Raw genomic sequence first — 18,307 nt, forward strand, 5'->3', positions numbered from 1 at the left:
TCGCGTGTGTGCCTGGGGATTACTAGAAAAACAGTGAGTTATGAATCAAAACAGCCAAGTTATTTTTGCACAGTGTGATTCAGACGCCCTAAAAAAGGCTTAAGTGTCAGTGAAAGTCCATTATTAGGACCTTTAGTGACAAAGCCAGCTGCCAGTGGGGACCCTCCATTCAGATTTAATTCTATAGTGACCTCTGGCCGCAGCGGGAGGCCCAGGTGCTGGTCTTATGAGAGAGTCACATAAGGAGTTTAGCTCTGGGGACTTGGAGACCCTTTTTGGTTCCTGTTCACATCTAGTCACCTCTGGGTCCCCACAGACAGACCCCCGTTGAGCTGGTCAGTTGACTTTCCACCTGGCAGGTGCAAATGGGTCCCTGTTCTCCAAGTTCTCCCTCCCCTCTAGCTGTGGGAGGAGGTCCCCATTCTGCATGATTTCTTACGTGCCCAGCAGAACCTTCCAGGGACCACGTCTGACAGCCCAGGTCACGGGCATGGTGTCCCATGGGCTCTGAAAGAGTAGGTGTGTGGGCACAGGCCCTGGAGCGATCTAAATCCCTGTGTTCACACCTGCCACCCTAATCGCCAGGTTGCCCAAGGATGCCGTAGGCGGCCTGGGGACCTGCACGTTTTAGCATCAGTGAATGCTCTGACCTTTATTTTTTATTATTTTTTTAATCCTCACTCGAGGGTAATTTTTCCATTGCTTTTTAGAGAGAGTGGAAGGGAAGGAGGGGGAGGGAGAGAGAGACACACACAGACATCGATGTGAGAGAGACACATCAATTGGTTGCCTCCTGCACGTGCCCTGACCAGGGGCTGGGATCGAACCTGCAGCCCAGGTACATGCCCTTGACCAGGAATCGAACCCGTGGCCCTTTTGTGCGCAGGCTGATGGAAGTCTAACCACTGAGCAACACTGGCCAGGCTCTGACCTTTAAATCAAGTCTGGTGGCCAGGGTGATGGCAGAACCCCGCAGATCACTTGCATATTTCACATGGAAAAGATTCTCACCTGGCCAGAAATTCAGGTCATCTCACCAACTCCTTCAGGCTGTTTTCAGTTTCATCGTCTTCTCCACTGACACTTGGAATTTCACTGTGATTGCATTTTTCTTAGTTTTAATGAGCACTTGGTTAGCTGTCCCTCTGGGGCTGTGGGTTACACCCTTCGCCCAGCATCTGTGGGAAAAGCTCCAAGGGAAGCACATTTGCACGGAGGTCAAGGTGCTCGGCCGCGTCCTTCAAAATGAGAGGCCGCACCACCTCCAGGCACAGCACGCCGGGGACATAAGAGCAGAATCGTGCCTGTGTGACACTCACTGGGGCCAGGATGGGCTGTCCATGCTCCATCTAACAGGTGCCCTGTCACCCGCTGACATGACACATCCGGACTGCTCCTCGGACGCTGGGAATGATCCACCTGGCACAGCGTGGCCCACGTCCCCGGGTCTGTCGGCAGGGAGGTCCCCTTGCCAGATGGAGCTGAGGAGAGAAGAATGTCACCGCAGACATGCTCGGCTGGTAGCAAAAGTTTGTGATATGGCCCAGCCAGCGTGGCTCAGCGGTTGAGCATCAACCTGTGATCCAGGAGATCTCCAGTTTAATTCCCGGTCAGGGCAAGGCCTGGATTGCAGGCTGGATCCCCGGAAGGGGGGCGCGTACAGGAGGCAGCCGATCAGTGACTCTCTCATCATGGATGTTTCTCTCTCTCCCTCTCCCTTCCTCTCTCTGACATCAATAACGATGTATTAAAAAAAAAAAGTTTGTGATATTTCGATAGCTCTTTGCCTTTTAACGTGCTCATTTGGGAACAGCCTGTTACCCGCTTCTCTGCCTCGATCCATGATTTTTCTCTGGGCCAAAGCACAAAATAACACAGAAGAGGAAGAATTCTGGATCCAGAGGTGGCAGGAACAGCCAGCTCTCTGTTAACTCGACAAAGTGTAGATTGGTCCAAACCTGTGTATGGCAGATGTGGTTGAGCAATTAGGAGGCAGTTAGATAAAATACTCTCTCGCTCTGTCCATTCACGGTGACTCAGACAGCCCTGGGACTGCTCACGACCTTGTCGCGATGGTCTGAGCATTGCTACTATTCTACAGGCCCCAGAAGGGCTCGTTAACACACAGCTAACAGCCCTGCACCCAGCCCTTTCCCCCTTTACCTGCACAAGGTGGTACTTGGAGCTGGAAGGCAGCGCCGATGTTTTCTCCGCTGTGCTGGGCTCCCCTTTGCAAAGGGCAGCGTGTGTCCCCAAGGCCTCCTGCCTGGTGTCTGAGCTGCCCCACGAATCGATTCGCTTCCCGCACGCCGAGTGTATCTCGCCGTGGGCACCGCAGAGCAGAAAACCCCTTTCTGTTCTTACCTGTGCCGTGCACACAACACTGGCAGAGTTCACGTGCATCTACTTCTCACGGGGGGAGGGCTACCGATGGGAATTCACTTTGGGTTACATATAAGGGGCATATGTCTTGCTGACCATCAGAAAAACATTGGTGGGGGCGGCCCCTGCCATTTCTTTTTAAAATATTAGCAATCCATTGACCTCCCCAATTCCAGCTCGAGCATTTGACCCATCTAGGGTTTCCAGATTTAGCAAATCAAAATACAGGACAGCCCTGGCCGGGTTTGCTCAGTGGTTAGAGCATCAGCCTGTGGACTGAAGAGCACTGGGTTCAATTCCGGCCAAGGGCACATAGCTCAGTTGCAGGCTCGATCCCTGGCCCTGGTCAGGGTGCGGGCGGGAGACAATCAATCAATGCGTCTCTCACATCGATGTCTCTCTCTCTCTCTCTCTCTCGCATCGATGTTTCTCTCTCTCTTTCCCACTCTCTCTGGAAAGCAATGGAAAATATTTCCTTGGGTGAAGATTAAAAATAATAATAATTATAGTAATAATAATAGTAAAATACAAGACAGCCAGGGAAGTGTGAATTGCAGAAAAGTAACCAATCATGTTACTAGTGTTTTTCTCATGTCAGAAAGGACATGTGTCAGAAGGGACATGTGTGCCGAGATGTGATTAGAGCTGGTGCAAGCATGCGTGCGTGGGTGGGGGGTGAGCCCCGAGACGTGGAGTGGGGCAGCACCCTCGGGCTGCGGGCGCATGACTCGGGACCCTGCCCGAGGCCTGGCACAGGGGGAGCGCGGCGACTGACAAGCCTCACCCCCTCCCGGGAGAGTGGTGCATCATTCAAGCCCGCGGAGCCAGCTCCCTGCACGTCTCAGACTTGCCTCTTTGTCGACAGTAATAAATTGTCTTACCACCAGTGAGGGCCTAACACGCTCCTCTCTAACTGCACCATCATTTCTGTCTTTAAGAGAATATTCATATTTGATGGTGGAGCTCACAGCATCCAAATGCTGCCCCAGAGAGACTTTGTCTCTTCCTTTTTTTTAAAGAAAGTATAATTCGATTTCCAAGTGCCACTGGCTCGACTTTAAACAGACACTGGGGCCAGAAAGATGCTTCTAGACCCTCCACAGACAGAGTGACTTGTCCTTAGGCAGGGAGGCATCAAAGGGTGGAAGCAGGACACTTTTGAGAGTTTGATTCCCGCCCCATCAGAAAGTGCTCTGAAGAGCCCTGGCCAGTTTGGCTCAGTGGTTAGAGCATCGGCCTGCGGACTGAAGGGTCCTGAGTTCGATTCTGGCCAAGGGCACGTACCTCAGTTGCAGGCTCAATCCCCAGCCCCAGTCGGACCACATGCAGGAGGCAACCGATCCATGTGTCTCTCTCACATCAATGTCTCTCTCTCTCTCTCTCTCCTTTCCACTCTCTCTGAAAAGCAATGGAAAAAATATCCTCAGGTGAGCATTAAAAAAAAAAAAAGTGTTCTGAACTATTAAACCAAAACCTTAGCCTGGGGCTTCTTTTTACAATTATTAATGATCCATTGCCCTCCCCAATTCCAGCTTGAGTATTTGACCCCCTTCTGGGGTTTCCAGATTTAGCAAATAAAAATACAGGACATGCCCTGGCCGGGTCACTCAGTTGGTTAGAGCGTCGACCCGATACGCTGAGGTTGTAGGTTCCATCCCTGGTCAGGGCACATATAAGAAGCAACCAATGAATGCATAGATGGGTGGAACAACAAATCCCTGTCTCTCTTTCTCTACCGCTTCCTCTCTCTCTAAAAAAAATCAATTTTTTTTAAAGACACAAAATACAGAACAGCCAGGTAAGTTTGAGTTTCAGATAAGTAACCAATCATGTTATTAGTATAAGTATATCCTAACTATTGTGTGGGATATACTTATACTGAATTTTTGCCCCATTATTTATCAGAAATTCACATTTAACTGGGCTTCTAGTATTTATCTGGCAACCCTACCAACTAACCCTTCAACCATCTATGAAGACATTTGCCCCTTGCCTCACAGACAATGAAATGTGGCTCCTTGCGGCTTCCGGAAGAAGGGAATAAGGGAATTGCTGTCCTCTAGGGGGCGACAGTGAGGCCTGCTGATCCCCCAGAGAGCAGTGCCCAGGAGCATAGACAGCTGTGGTCACTGATGACCAGCAGCTCCCCCAGGCCTGACCCCTGTTACTTCTGACCCTCGTGAATAGACCAGCCAGAGAGTCCTACCTCCCCTCACCTCAAGGCCTGTCCTGCCTTGTCATCCAAGGATCTCCCTCACTGTTGGGCAGGAAGAGCCAGGGACCTGCGGGCATTTCTCAGCTTCCTCCCTCTGCCTTTTGTCTTCACGACACCCAGTCGGCCCCTACTAGGACCTTCATTCCACCTCAAGGGGGCCAGAGGCCTTAGGCAAGGCCCTTCCTCCCTCTGCGCCTTGTCTCTTTCATCTGTAAAACAGGAGAAACGAGAACCTCTACACGGCATAGTTTGTTTCCTTTATTTTATTTAAGTATAACTGGGATACAGTCTTATATTAGTTATATTGGTTTCAGGTGTACAATATAGTGATTTGACATTTTTATACCTTACCGTGTGTTCACCCCACTAATTCTAGTCATCATCTGTCACAGCACAAACTTACCACAATGACACACGTGTACATGAAAGCCATACAGAGGCCTCAGTCAACGTGTGATTTTCTTTCTCAGCCCCTCCCCCCTCCCCCCTCTCCCTCCCCTCATTCCCTCCTCCTTATCAGGCACATATCTAGGCCTGGAATGTGGAGGGTCTCTTTTAGTGGAGATGCAGGCTGACCCCAAGGGCCAGAGGCACAGAGGCACTTCTAGCACCATCTGTATCTCTAAGTAACAATCAGATATCGCTAAACTCCTGGCCTCATAATAATAGCCTTTGCATAATACTAAGCGCAGGGCACAAGTCAGAGCACTTATTTACACAACTCATGTAAAACGAGCACCAATGTTATGCTCATTTTATGCTTAGTTGGGAAAACCGAGGCCCAGAGAGGTCAACTGACTTGCCTGAGATCACACAGCTAGGAAGTGGCAGAGCTGGAATGAGAACCCAGCTGGTCAGTTCAAGACTCTGTGCTCTGACCACGGGCTTATGCTGACTCTCCTATCTCTGCCTGAACATCCCACTCCTTTTGGACCATTTCCTGCCGCCCCAGGGCCCGAGCATCGCTTCCCGACATGCTGTCTCGGGGCTCTGCTGTGTGCTGCGGCAAGTTGTCCCTGAGCTTCCGCCCGAGAGGCGAGGCGCAGCTCCTTTGCCGTGAGTGAGACGGTTCCCCGGGGGAGGACTGTAGTAGGTTTTCTTCCTAATGACGCTGACCCCCCCCGTGCCCCGTGTGCTCAGGAGGGAGCACGATGCTTTATCCGGCCGTTTTCTAATGAAAGATCAATTTTACAGGATGGGGGGAGAAAGGGCTCCGAAGAGAAAAGCCAAAGAATAAGGGATCTGGCCCCAGCGCACACGAAGAGAGCCAGACACAAAATCGTTTGAGCCGCAGAAATGTTCCGTTACCAAATTTTCAACCTTTTACAAATGACGGTATCGAATGGCAGAAATTGCCAGCCTCGCTGGAGTTCCGACCGTGGGGGGAACTGGACCCGATGGCGGCAGCCCTGAGGCTCCCACGTGGCAGAGCCTACAAAGGGCTGAGGAATTCTGGGTCCCATTCTCAGAGGGAAAAGAGTGGGGGGCTTGTGGGGGGCCCCAGGTCTCGCAGCCCTTTCTCTGCTGCTGGTGAGTTTGGGTGGAGAGCAAACAGCAGGGATGGTTTTGGCTGCAGGGACTGTCATTTCAGATTTGGGGGCGTTTAGACTGTGAATAGTGAGGACTATATAAAAAGCATCGAGTGGATTTTTGGAAGCCCTAAATCCACCACGTAGATCCAGGCGAGATCATGGGAACCGTTTAGGTTTCAGGGACGTCTCAGTGTAACTGGCTCAGCATGGCGCCCCACCGCCCAAGCTCAGCTGTCGCCACAACCCCTGCCAGCACCCGCCAAACCACGGACACTCGCGGCCGTCTCGGGAGGTCTGCTGGCAGCCTGCTAGCTGCAGGCACCACCCTTGTCCTGTCTGGGTGAGTCACTCACACTCCTCAAGATGCTGCATCTGAAGTCTCATCCAAGGCAGGGGAAACTGAGGCACAGGGCAGTAAGTGACAGCTGGCAGGGGCTGGGCTGGATTCCACGCAGCCCAGAGCCCACACCCCTCACATGGCCCCACCTGCCTCGGAGCCCGGGCTGCAGAGGCCCAAGCGGAGGCGATCCTGCAAGGGACTCGAATGCCTTACTGTCCGGCTTCTTGGGACCTTAGGGTCACCAGCCTTCTCTCATCTACTGGGCTCTTGTTTCATGTGATGCAGTGACTGTCATTAAGCCCTTTTGGCCCCAGCTCAGCATAAACTGAGACCCAGGCCTTACTCCCTTGGCCCTGGGTCTGCTCCCGGCTGCAGGAAACCTACAATCAGGTCTGTTCTTGACTCTTTTAGGAAAACCCTTGTCCCCTAATAGTGAGGGAAGGATAACCTAGAAAGGGTGATATTTGGGATTATAGCTGCCCCCACATTTATTTAAAAAAACAACAACTAAGGCTCTGATGGATTTTTTAAAAATGTCTTTATTGACAGAGAGGGAGAGAGAGAGAGAGAAACATTGATGAGAGAGAGACGTGGGAAGGCCCTCCCCTGCACACCCCCTGCTGGGGATCCAGCCAGAAGCCCAGACATGTGCCCCATTGGGAATCAAACCACCTCTTGGTTCATGGGTCAACACTCGACCACTGAGACACACCGGCTGGGCCTCTAATGGATTTTTTTTTAACTGATTGGGTTCCCTTCATAGTCCCGGCTGCCCACATCAACTAGCCAATCCCTGCCCCAAGGTTGTGGAAGATTCTAGATCAGAAGCTCTAGCTTGTTGAAACGGGGAGGGCAAGACCACCGGGTCTGAGGCTTTGTCTTACCAGTGAGGGAAGGGGGCCCAGGGAGCCCCCTGAGAGCAGCGGGTGAGACCCCAGCCCTAGGTGGCCACTGTGCTGGGCGGGAGAGACCCCATGAAGCACAGGGTAGTAAGGCCAGGGTGAGTGGTTCTGCCCGGGGCGGAGAGGGAGGGCTGAGGTGTGGAAGGGGCTTGGGAATAAGGAAGGCTTCACGGAGGAGGCGGCCTGGGGCGTGGTCCCGCAGGATGAGCTGAGCGTGCGGGAGAAGAGCGGAGGAAGGCAAGGCGGGGAGGACAGGGGAAGGCCGAGCTGCCCGGGCAGGAATGGCCAGTCCACCCGGGAGCAGCACATGGCCCCAGGGCGGGCAGGACGAGCAGGAAAGACGGCCCGGCTTGCTGGGGACCGCAACGGCTGTGCCCGAGCTTGGTCTCCGCCCTGTTGGCGGCAAAGACTCGGGGTGGTGCAAGTGGGTTCACAGAGTCCTCGGGAACAAGACTCAGGACAGGATGAGGGCCAGTGGGCTGGAGCCAGGCAGACCATGTGGGGAGCTGCTCGGCTGGGACGGAGCCATGGTGATGGGGAGGGGACGCCGGGTCAGGGAGGGAGCCCGTGTAGGTCACCTGGGGTGTGACGCGAGAGACTGATATTGAGTAAAGGGCTGAGGATGTGGAGCCAAGGTGTGGCCTCCCGAAGACAGAGGAAGGTGGCAGGTACAGGTTTGAGGGCCACTGAGGCCAGGCTGGTTGGAACAGCGGGCGTTCCCCTCCTCTGCCTCCCACTCCTCTTGGGATCAAGTCCAAACTCCTGCCAAGACTGACGAAGCTGCCACAGCCGGGCCTCTGCCTGTCCCTCCTGCCCCCTCCCATGCCACCCTCCTGTCGCTGTTAGTGCCCCTGCCCCTGTGCCTCTCCTGCAGCTCTTCCACCACACACCTTCCTCCTGCCTCAGGGCCTTTGCACATGCCAGTCCCCTGCTGGGCACTCTGTCAGGAGCCAGGTGACGCCTGGGTAACCTGTCTAGAGATGGGGAGGCTGTGCTAGGCTCCGGTTGTTCCTACACCTCCCATCTCAGCTCCTCAGTCGCCTGTGTCACCAACTCCCTCTTCTGTAAACACTGGGTGTGCTTTCTGTTTTCCCACCGAGACCTGACTCGGTACTTCCTGACTATTTCCTTAGGGTCAGCCTGAGAGTCGCTTCCTCCAGGAAGCCTGACCCCCCCGCTCCCCACTCTTTGGAGAGACCTGACTGTATAGTGGGGTGGGGGTAGATCACTGGGATGCTCGGGGCCTTGTAAGGACTTGGGGTTTTGCTGTGCGGAGGCTGGGAGCTGTGGGAGAATCCTGAGCTGAGGGGCGCCCCGAGCTGTTTTCACACGAGGATGCTCTGTGTTGACTCAAGTGGGCAAGGACAGCGCTGGCCAGAGTTGCTCAGTGGTTAGAGCCTGTGCACCGGAGGGTTGTGAGTTCGATCCCCAGCCAGGGGCACATACCTGGGTTGCAGGTTTGATCCCTGGCCCTGGTCAGGGCACATGCAGGAGGCAACAATTGATGTGTGTCTCTCACATGGATATTTCTCTCTCCCTGCCCATCCCTCCCACTCACTCTAAAAATCTATAGAAAAAATATCCTCACTTCTCAGGGTTCGTAGGACAACTAGGACACCAGGACAGTGTGCGTGTGTGCGTGCATGTGTGTGTGTGTGTGTGTGTGTGTGTGTGTGTGTCCTGGAGGCCGAGGGGACCTGCTTCAAGGACAGGGCTTCTCAGGCGTGTCAGATGCCTCCGGAGGGGCTCCTAAGACAAGGACTGACCACTGGATTTAGCACCTCAGGGCTGCTGGTGACGGTGACGAGAGCCATGGGGTGAGTAGTCGGAGGTGGTCTGATTGAAGTGGGATTAAGAGAGAGCGGGAGAGAAATTGAAAGTGCTTGGAGACATGAAAGTTTTTGAGGGTTTTGTTTGGCTGTAAGGGGAAGAAGAGACATGGGAGAGGGGCTGGCGAGAGAGTTTTTTCCAGCTGCTTGGAACGGTGTTTGTAAGGGTACAGAGATGCTCCGGCAGTGGGCAGGGACTCTCCTGAGTGACTGAGGTGGGGTGGGGACCAGCGCAGGGCCGGGAGGGTGGGCCCGGGTAGGGGCTGGGCGCCCCCACCTACAGCGTCCCACCTCATTCGAGCCCCATCTCAGATGCCTCCCCCCCGCAGAAGCACTTTCCAGAACATTATCCATTTCTACACGCGCCGGTTTCCAAAGCAATTCTTAGAAAGGACCATTTTCTGGCTCTTCTCTCCGCCTTGTGACTGCAACGCTCCCGGACCCTGCCTCCCGTGTCCCTCCATCTGCCTTGACTGTGAGGGAGCCGGGTTCCTAATTCACTGTCACTCGGGAAGACACTTAGGCAATGAGCCTGAGCCTCGCCCTGGACTCTGTGGTGTCTGCCCTGGGGAGTAAGACGTGCAGCCTGCTGTGGGACTTGGGAAAGTGCAGTGTGACCTTGGGGTGCGGGTGGGGGTCCGAGTCACAGCAGCCTAAGGCTGACTGTGTTAACTTATAGACATTCAAAACGTTTGAGCCTCCCTCCTGCTCCCCTCCTCCCTCCCTTTCTTCCTTCCCTCCTTCCTTTCAATAAATATTCATTCGCAGTCTGCCCTGCGCCTGGCAGAATCTCCCTGAAGGGATGCAGACCCTCCGAGGGCCCCCCTGGAGCTGCCTCTTGCTAACAAAACTCCAGTTTTGCAGAATTTGGGGCAGCAATGTGCTCAGGGAACGTTTCCCCAGGAGAAAAGCCATGACTGATAGAAACCTACCTGGGTCACCGCATCGATGTGGTCAGTGATGACTTAGCAGAGGGCTGGGCCTGTGACCCAGTTCTGGTCAGTGGAGGCTTCCTCGCAGGCTATTTAAGGTGCTCCAATCTGTGGCAGGTATCTAGGCACATGAGGAAAAGGCCAGGCAAAGTATAAAAAGCTATCTTGAGCCCTCGTATCACTGAATTAAGAACCCTGGACCCGCCTATCACCAAATTTCTGTTTGTGAAATAATGGCCTCTGTTACTGTTTGTGTTCCTTCGAGTTGGGGACTCTAGTACTTGTAACCAAAGGTATCCTAACTGCCGCCGCAGGGAGGAAATAGACAGTTGTGATTTCCTATCTCATGGGGCCCTGGGCCTCCTGGCAGCCAAGGCAAAAAGGGAAATTGGCTGAATTGCTAAGTTCTCACTCTTAGTTGGCAAGGGCATCTCAGGGAGTTTCGGCTTTTTTGCTCTGAAATTCCTTGTTTGACACTAAGTTTCCATGTGGGAGTCTGTGAAAGGAACACTGAGATACATAATTGCTAGATCCAGGATAACTGTTTAGCAGGAGAAGCAGTTTTGACAAGGCTCTTTCTTAAGACAATGAGGATCCAGATAGAAAGGGAGAGTCTAATCAGAGAGGCAAAGAGTGGGTGGACGTGGAGAGGGCTTTGAGCTGCTCCATGCCCTCCCCACCCCAGATGGCCAGACATCCCCCAGAAAGGGGTAGGGCCCATATGAATCAGAGCCCACAAGGAGGAGGCAAGATGCATGGGCATTAATACAAAGTGGAAGGCAGGGCCCAGAGGGGAGCCACTATGGGTGGGATTGAGGGTGAAAGAAAAAGAGAAAAGCCTGAAAGGCAGAGACATGGAGCCAGTGGGGGACCCCTGGTGTGTAGAACCCCTGGCCCAGGGAAAGGTTTCTCTGGAACTGGTGGAGGGCCCTCCCTCATCTCAGGTCCCCTGCCGAAGGATGCACACGGATTTGCATTAAAAACATCGCACTCTCTGTTCCTTTGCTGTAGGGTGGTAATAGGTGCTACGAGGAAAAAGGTCGGATGCATTTGAGGGAGTGAAACGGGCATCTTTGCTGCAATGTGTCTTGAAGGCATGAACACCATATGGCATCGAATCTCAGGGACACCCCTCATTGGAGGCTGCGTCAGTATTTTATGTATATTACTGAGAAGGGAAAATGTCCAATTTGGGAAGCTCACGGGGGACCCCTCCACAAAGCTGCACCAGTGACGGGCTCTGCCGTCAGTGGAGGAAGCTGTGAGAAATAAACCGCCACACAGAGGGACAGCGGGGAACCCTCGGTCTCTACCTTGCCCAGGTGGGAGGGGTAGACTACCCTGTGCTGGGTATTTGAACCATAAATGGGTGCCCAGTCTGAGATCACACTCCCAGTGGCTCCTGAGCGATCTCAGGAGCTGGCCCCCAGATCACTGGCAGAAACACACACCCTCCCTGGAATTCAATTTCTGTCCAGACCAGTGATTTCAGGGATGTTAAAATGTGAAAAAAGCCCAGCCGGTGTGGCTCGGTGGTTGAGTGGCTCGGTGGCCAAGAGGTCGCCAGTTTAATTCCCAGTCAGGGCACTCGGGCTTGATCCCCAGTAGGGTTGGGCAGGAAGCAGCAGATCGATGACGATCCTCTCGCATAGATGTTTCTTTCTCTCTCCTTCCCCCTTCCTCTCTCTCTAAAATCAGTGAAAAAAATACATACTAAAAAATGTGAAAAAATGTGTAAGGAGCAGAATGTGCAGCCTCGCCCATGCCTCCCGCTGGAGGGCTCCCCGGGTCCCGAGGCAGCAGGGGTCACATTGTCACCACTGTCGGGCACTCACTCTGTGCCAGGTGCTGTGCTGTTCAAGGGGCCTCTCCTGCAGCAGCTCCTGCACGGGGACAGCCCTGTCACTGCCCTTTCCAGCAGAGGGCCTGGGAGCAACTAGCCTGAGGTTGCTCAGGGGCAGTGGAGAAGCTGGGCTAGCGCCTGCTCTCCCCGCATCCCAGAGGTGGTGCCGGCAGACATCCTGTGAGGGATACGCCCGGCCACTGAACCTAGCACGTCTCCCCAAATGCAACTTTTCAGTGAAGTGTCTAAGTGGAGGCAATTTCTGGATCAAGTTCTGTCTCAACACACCCCGAGGGGCTGTGCGAAGTCCTCTGCTGTCCAGCGGACCTGGCAGTACTGGGCATCCCTTGGCCACAGCTGCACGATCCTGTACTTGCTTGTAAAGGGACCAGCTCCGGGCACGAGAACACGCAATTCAGTAGCATCTTCCCAGTGCGTGATCCGGAAAGACGCTGGTATAGATATCGCGGATCTGTATTAGCGTTTTCTACAACTTCTGACGTGCGAGCAGGCTCCTCTCACCTTTCTGGTCCACGCCCTGAGCATCCCCAGGCCTCCTGACCTCCCCCACCCCCAGGGCCACCTGGAGAGCCAGAGCTGAGGGAATATAAGTCCCCTCCCTGCAGGAAGATGGGCCAGGTCTTACTACAGGTCCTCTCACAATGCAAAGGGCTGGTCCTTGTGTGACTGGGCCCGTCCTGTCACCGTGTAAATCAGTAGGAACCCCCGGAGGTGATTTGATACAGGATGTTCATTTGGGGAAGCTGGTCTCCTTGCAACATGGAAGCCAAGACAGTGCCCAGGCACTGCCCCGGTAAATGGAAAGCGCAGCCCAAAAGGACCAGATCCGTGAATAAAATGAATTCAGATCCCTCCAAATCAAAACACAGACTCACGTTAGTCTCCTCTCAGGTCAGTGGGCTCAACCTTCATCTACTAAGTTATTACAGAGAAACCCTATCTGCCGGCCGGAATCACTGCTGTTCGGGGGATACCCTCCTGGGAGGCAGGGGCGGCTCTGTCATACCTTAGGAGATGGCCGCATACTTGAAGAAGGGACAGGGCTGAGAGATGGTCCAGCCAATGGGCCAGACCGGTGACAGGTGTCACCCAGATGCATTGCTGATAAGGGACAGAGCAAGACCTCCAATCCAGCCCCCGGACTCAGTCCAGTGTCCGTCCTCGGTGGGCAGCCAGGGTGCTGTGGGCTCCTTCAGGGCAGCCCCGCTTCCACCGGGGCCTGCATTCCGCAGCGTGGGGCAGGCCTCGAGCGTCTGTCCGGGGAGCTGACCCCACTGCGCCAGTGGAGGGAAGGGGGAGAAGGCGCATCTAGTACAGAAAAGGGAAGCACGTCGGGAAATCCACCCCAGGTCCCAAGAGGGGCCCCGGGAAGCTGGCTCCCAGGCCGTCTCCAGCCTCCCTCAGGAGCCCTTGTGCACAGGGATTTGGCTTGTCCCTGTAGGAGATGGTGGCCACACCATCGCTTTCAGCCCTGTCCCTTCTTCAAGATGACTCACCTCACTTTCCCACGGTAAGTGTAGGGCCTCCCGCCACGCCCACTTCTCTTCCACCTCTATTGGGGTGACTCATGCCTGCAGAATGAATCATGTGGGTTACACAACCCAAGGGCTCCTGAGAGGGAGGCTGGAGACGACCTGGGAGAGCCATCTCCATGGGTCCTGCTCTCTCCCAGGCCTTGCCCATCCCTTGGCACTGTCCATCTGCCAAGCCACTGAGCTCAGCGAGTTCTACACAGCACCCCAAACAAAAGGGGGCGCTCCTGGGGACAGCCTCAGGTCAGCCCTCGCCTCCCCACCTGAAGGCCTCCTGGGCCTATTTTCTGCTGTCCTGTGGGAATCAGGATAAAGGCGGACTTTCCATATGGGGCCAGTTGGGACCAGGATGGGGGGGGGAGAATGGAGATGGGTCCTGAAGCCAGCCCGCCCCTCACCACTTGCTGTGCACCTGTGAGCACTTCTGGCCTTCAGGGGTGCACCAGACCCGCATATGTGGGCTCTGGGCTGCTCCGGGCAGCAGCCGCCGGGTGACTCACTCACTTTCCCACAGCCCAGCCCAGCTCGTGGCAGCTTCTAAGTGTCTCTACACCACCAGGGAACAGCTACCATGTCCCAGGCCCTGCGCTCATGAAAACAAACATTTTTCAACAGCTTATTACATGCCAAAGCTCGTGTCACCTTCCCAGCGGCCCCGCCGGGCTGGTACTGTTGTGTCACGCTTGCACCGGGAGCGTGGGGCGCTACCGGGACGGCTGGGGGACAGCCGCGGCGCCTCCGGGGTGGCTGGAGCCGCGCCGGGCCGCTAGGTGTCTCCCGGACCCTCGGGAGCCCGGCCAGCGCGTCACACGTCTCTGCCCCACTCGAGCGCCCCTTCCAGCGGGTCCCGTGGGGGGGGCAGTGCCATGACCCGTCCTTCCTGGCGGCCTCTTTCCCCTCGAACCCAGCACCCCTGCGAGGCCACGTCTCAGGCTGGGACGAGCAGGGCCACCTGCGAAGGAGCCGCCAGAGCGCCGCCCAACAGGTGGCCCCCCCCGCCGGGACCCGCCTCACCTGGGCGCCTCCGGGCCGCCCCGCGGCTGTGCCCGCGCCCGGGGGCCCCAGAAGGCGGCGGGAAGTTCCCGGGGCGCTGCGGGGCGCGGGCGCGGGCGGTTCCGCGCGGCGGCCGCCTCCCCCCCCCCCGCCCGCGGCGGCGGCGCTTCCCGGCGCGGGGCGGCTTTAAAAGGCGGCACCCCGCCCCCCGGCGCACTCGCCGCTCGGGCCGCCGCCGCTGCCATGCCTCCGCGCGCGCCGCCTGCGCCCGGGCCCCCGCCGCCCCGCGCCGCCGCCCAGGACGCGGGGGGCCCCGCGCGGCCCGCGCCCCGGCCGCGGGCGCTGCGCGCCTGGCGCTGGCTGCTGCTGCTGGCGCTGCCCGCCGCCTGCTCCGCGCCGCCGCGCGCCGTCTACACCAACCACTGGGCGGTGCAAGTGCTGGGCGGCGCGGCCGAGGCGGACCGCGTGGCCGCGGCGCACGGCTACCTCAACTTGGGCCAGGTGAGTGCGCCGCGCCGCGCGCCCCGAACTTTCCCGGCCCCCGGGCGGGGGGGCGGGGCGCCCGCGGGGAGTCGCCGGCGGCGCGGGGCGCGGGGCGCGGGGCGGGCGCCCACGCGGGGCCGCGCGCGGACACCTGCCCGGCCGGGCCGCGGGGCTCTGCCCCCGGGCGCTGCCCCCGGGTCACCCAGCCCTGGGCCGCGCGACCTCTGCCCTCGACGGGCGCCGGCCGCTGGTTGGGCGACAGGCGCGGAGCGTGGCCGGAGTCCCCGGACCCCTGCGCCCCGGCGCCCGGCGGGAGGGCCTCCTGGTGCCCGCCCGGAGCCGCTGTCGGGCGGCTTTCTGGCGGCTCGTGAGGGCGCCTGCAGGTGGGGGGGTGCGTGTTGGGGGGGAGTGTACAGCGGGGGGGGGGGCAGTTTGCTTTGTTTCTAGGCTTCTGCTCCAGGGGCAGCGTCCGCCCGCCAGGTGTGTGACCTTAGCAAGCCCCTTCCCGCTCGTAGGCAGGGACAGGGACTGACCCCGTGCTGACCCGAGCAAAGCCCCAAGCAGGGAATGACCTGGGGGCGGCCAGGAGCCCTCCCTCCTAGGCCTCAGCCGCCACTAGCGCTGTGGCTCAGCAGAGAGGACAAGACGCGGGCATGAGGGCCCATGACCCCAAGGACCACCAGGGCAGGTCCCCTCTTCATGCCCAACCCTGGGTGGTGGCGGCGGGGGCAGGGGCTGGACCTGCTGGGCCCCATGGAGGGAGGGGCACAGCCAAGTGTGCAGGCCCCCAGGGGACCTCCGGTGCAGGTGACAGATGTCCTGCCGACTGCGCACCTGGGGCGTCAGCGGGGTGACGAAGCACAGCTCAGAACCCAGCCCCGAGTGCTCGCTGTGAAATTCAGTTTCGTCATTATCTTGACAGCGGCCGGCAACACGTGGCGGGGCCCTGATCGAAAGGGCGTTTCTTCTACACCCTCTGTCTGTCTGTCCCAGTGCTGCTCCTGTCGGATGTGTGGCCTTCCCGAAAAGTGGCTCCTGTCGTTGGAGCCATACCTGGCACGGCGTGTCAGAGGGGCCTGAAAGAGGCCCCTGAGTGTCTGTGTGTCTGTTTGGATCGCTGGGGTCCCTTCAGACAGCCTGTGTTGAGGAGCCTGCCTTTGGTGGCACTGGCTGCGTTGCTCTGCGCAGTTCCCGCATCTCCCCAGTGGATGGTCCGGACGGAAGGCGGGGTTCCTCGGGCTCCCCGCCCGTCCACTGCGTCTCGCGTTTGCTGGGGCCCCGGGCCGTTGCCACACTTGGCTGCTCTGCCCAGGGGGCCCACCAATTTGTCTTCGGCTCAGAGGGACTTAAACTGCTGGGTAAATTACAAAGCCCTGGGTTTCTGGCTCCTGTAATCAAACGAGCAGAGGGGAACTGAAGTTGAGCTGTGAGCTTCTGGATGCTGCAAGAGAGAGGCACAGCGACCCCCCCCCCCCCCACACACACACATACACACAGTCCTGTCCACAGAATGAACCAAAAATGCTGCGCCTTTGGAACAAGCCCTGTCAGACTCCCTGAGCTGGGTCTGCACCCCTCCACCTGGGACATTCTGGGGGGTCTCTTAGGGTCCCCCAGCTCTGTACAGCAGACTGCACACAGCCTGGTCATTCAGCTTGGCAAGCGTGGCGCCGGGTGACCCTGTGGAGACATTCACAGGCTGAGGGATTAGTTGATGGGGGATCCACGCAGTCTCAGTGGCGTGCGCGCGTGTGTGTGTGAGAGTGTGTGACTGTGTGAGTGTGTGAGTGTGTGTGAGTGTGAGTGTGTGAGTGATTACTCAGGGAGAGCCTACTGCTCTTTAGTCCAAAACCAGCTTTTCTTCCCCCTCCCCCAAGAGCCCTTCTAATGTGGAAAAGGCCCGGAGCGTTCCAGCCTCTACCTACTCAATAAGAACTCTTTAAAAACCTCTCTTGCCTTTTCAGCCAGGAGAATTTGTGACTCATAAATGAGACGTAGATATTCTTAGCTTTGATTTATGGGTGAGTAAACGGAGGTGAGGCCCGGGATGCAAGCTGCCCGTGAGGACACAGGGAGCGTGTGTTACCTCTGACAATTATGGTCCGGGCTCTTTGTCTCCGGCCACATCCTCTGGTCTGAGGTCTCCTTTGTGTGACTTTCCCTGAACTCTTAATGGGCAATTAGTGTTCCTGGTACCTGCCCCGACTCTCAGCCCTGCTTTTGTCGTGGGTCTTGGCTCGCCTGTAAGTTTTCGCCTGGTTCTTCTCAGCCTCCTTCGTTCACCTGATAACCCGATTCCGTCGATGTTACGTGGTGCAAAGGTCATTTAGACTGGTGGTTAGTCACCTTTCTCGAATCCTGGATCCCTTTGAAAGTTTGAAAGTCTAATAAAAGCTCTGGGTCTGCCCTGGCCTGTGTGGTTCAGTGGTTAGAGTGTCAGCCGATGGGCAGAAGGGTCTTTGGTTCGATTCCCGGTCAAGGATCCCCCATAATGCACCATGCCTTTAAAAAAAAAAGCACTGAAACTTTGAAAGAGTCACATGTCACTATTGGCAGATGACAGAACTAACCACATGGGTGATCCAATATAGATTAACTATACAATCTAATAGAGTAGAGCGGGTTGCTGGATCAGCAATAAAATAAATTATAATTCACTCTGACATAAAAGCTATTAGATACATAGGAATAAATCTTTAAAAAGTGAGACTTTCATGGAGAAAAACATATTCAAAGGAGTATTGATAAAAAGGTCTGAGTGTTAGAGGGATAGATTATGTTCATGGATGAGAGGACTTGTTAATCTGTAAATTCAGTGTCACCTAATTGAAGCTGGACAGGATTTTTTGTGGAATTTGAAGTAACACAAACGATTCTAAAATTCAGATGGAAGAGGGAGGGCCTGGAATACCTGCGGCAACCCTGAGCAGGAGCGGGACGGGGAGTGTGCGTGATCTGAGAGTGAAACTTACCACAAAGCCGCGGCAGTCACAGCGGTTTCCCCTTGGCCCAGCGATGGTCCCATCCAGTGTGGCACTGACCCAAAGCCAGGCACCTGCAGTAATTTGTGCATGTGAGCAGAGGAGTTACGGCGGAGGGGGAAGGCCAGGCAGTCCAGTCGGTACTAAAAGAACCGGCCGTTCACGGGGAAACGATCAGATCCTCCCTCCCAGGTGCAGCAGGGAAGCCCAGACAGGACGAAAGACCTGAGTGTGCGTGACACTTTCAGAAATTCCCAGAGTGGGGAGGTACCTTTATGGCATCGGGCAAGGGTTCCTTAAAGTACAAATAGAATAGGTAAAG

At 56.4% G+C, this 18,307-nt stretch overlaps 1 protein-coding gene across 3 annotated transcripts in view; it reads left to right on the forward strand.

Annotated features, from left to right (window-relative positions):
* Window positions 1–14,764: 14,764 nt before the first annotated feature.
* The window catches only part of PCSK6 (proprotein convertase subtilisin/kexin type 6), a 102,685-nt gene continuing 99,142 nt past the window's right edge, over window positions 14,765–18,307 (forward strand). For all 3 annotated transcript variants that reach the window (XR_015716360.1, XM_087829109.1, XM_087829110.1), the window contains exon 1: window positions 14,765–15,022. Coding sequence is in view for 2 of the 3 variants with exons in the window: in XM_087829109.1 (XP_087685235.1) it covers window positions 14,765–15,022 (258 nt within the window). In the remaining variant the exon portion in view is untranslated. The remainder of the gene's footprint in view (window positions 15,023–18,307) is intronic.

The sequence above is a fragment of the Miniopterus natalensis genome, chromosome 22 (assembly GCF_054644295.1).
Source record: "Miniopterus natalensis isolate mMinNat1 chromosome 22, mMinNat1.hap1, whole genome shotgun sequence".
Lineage (NCBI taxonomy): Eukaryota > Metazoa > Chordata > Mammalia > Chiroptera > Miniopteridae > Miniopterus > Miniopterus natalensis.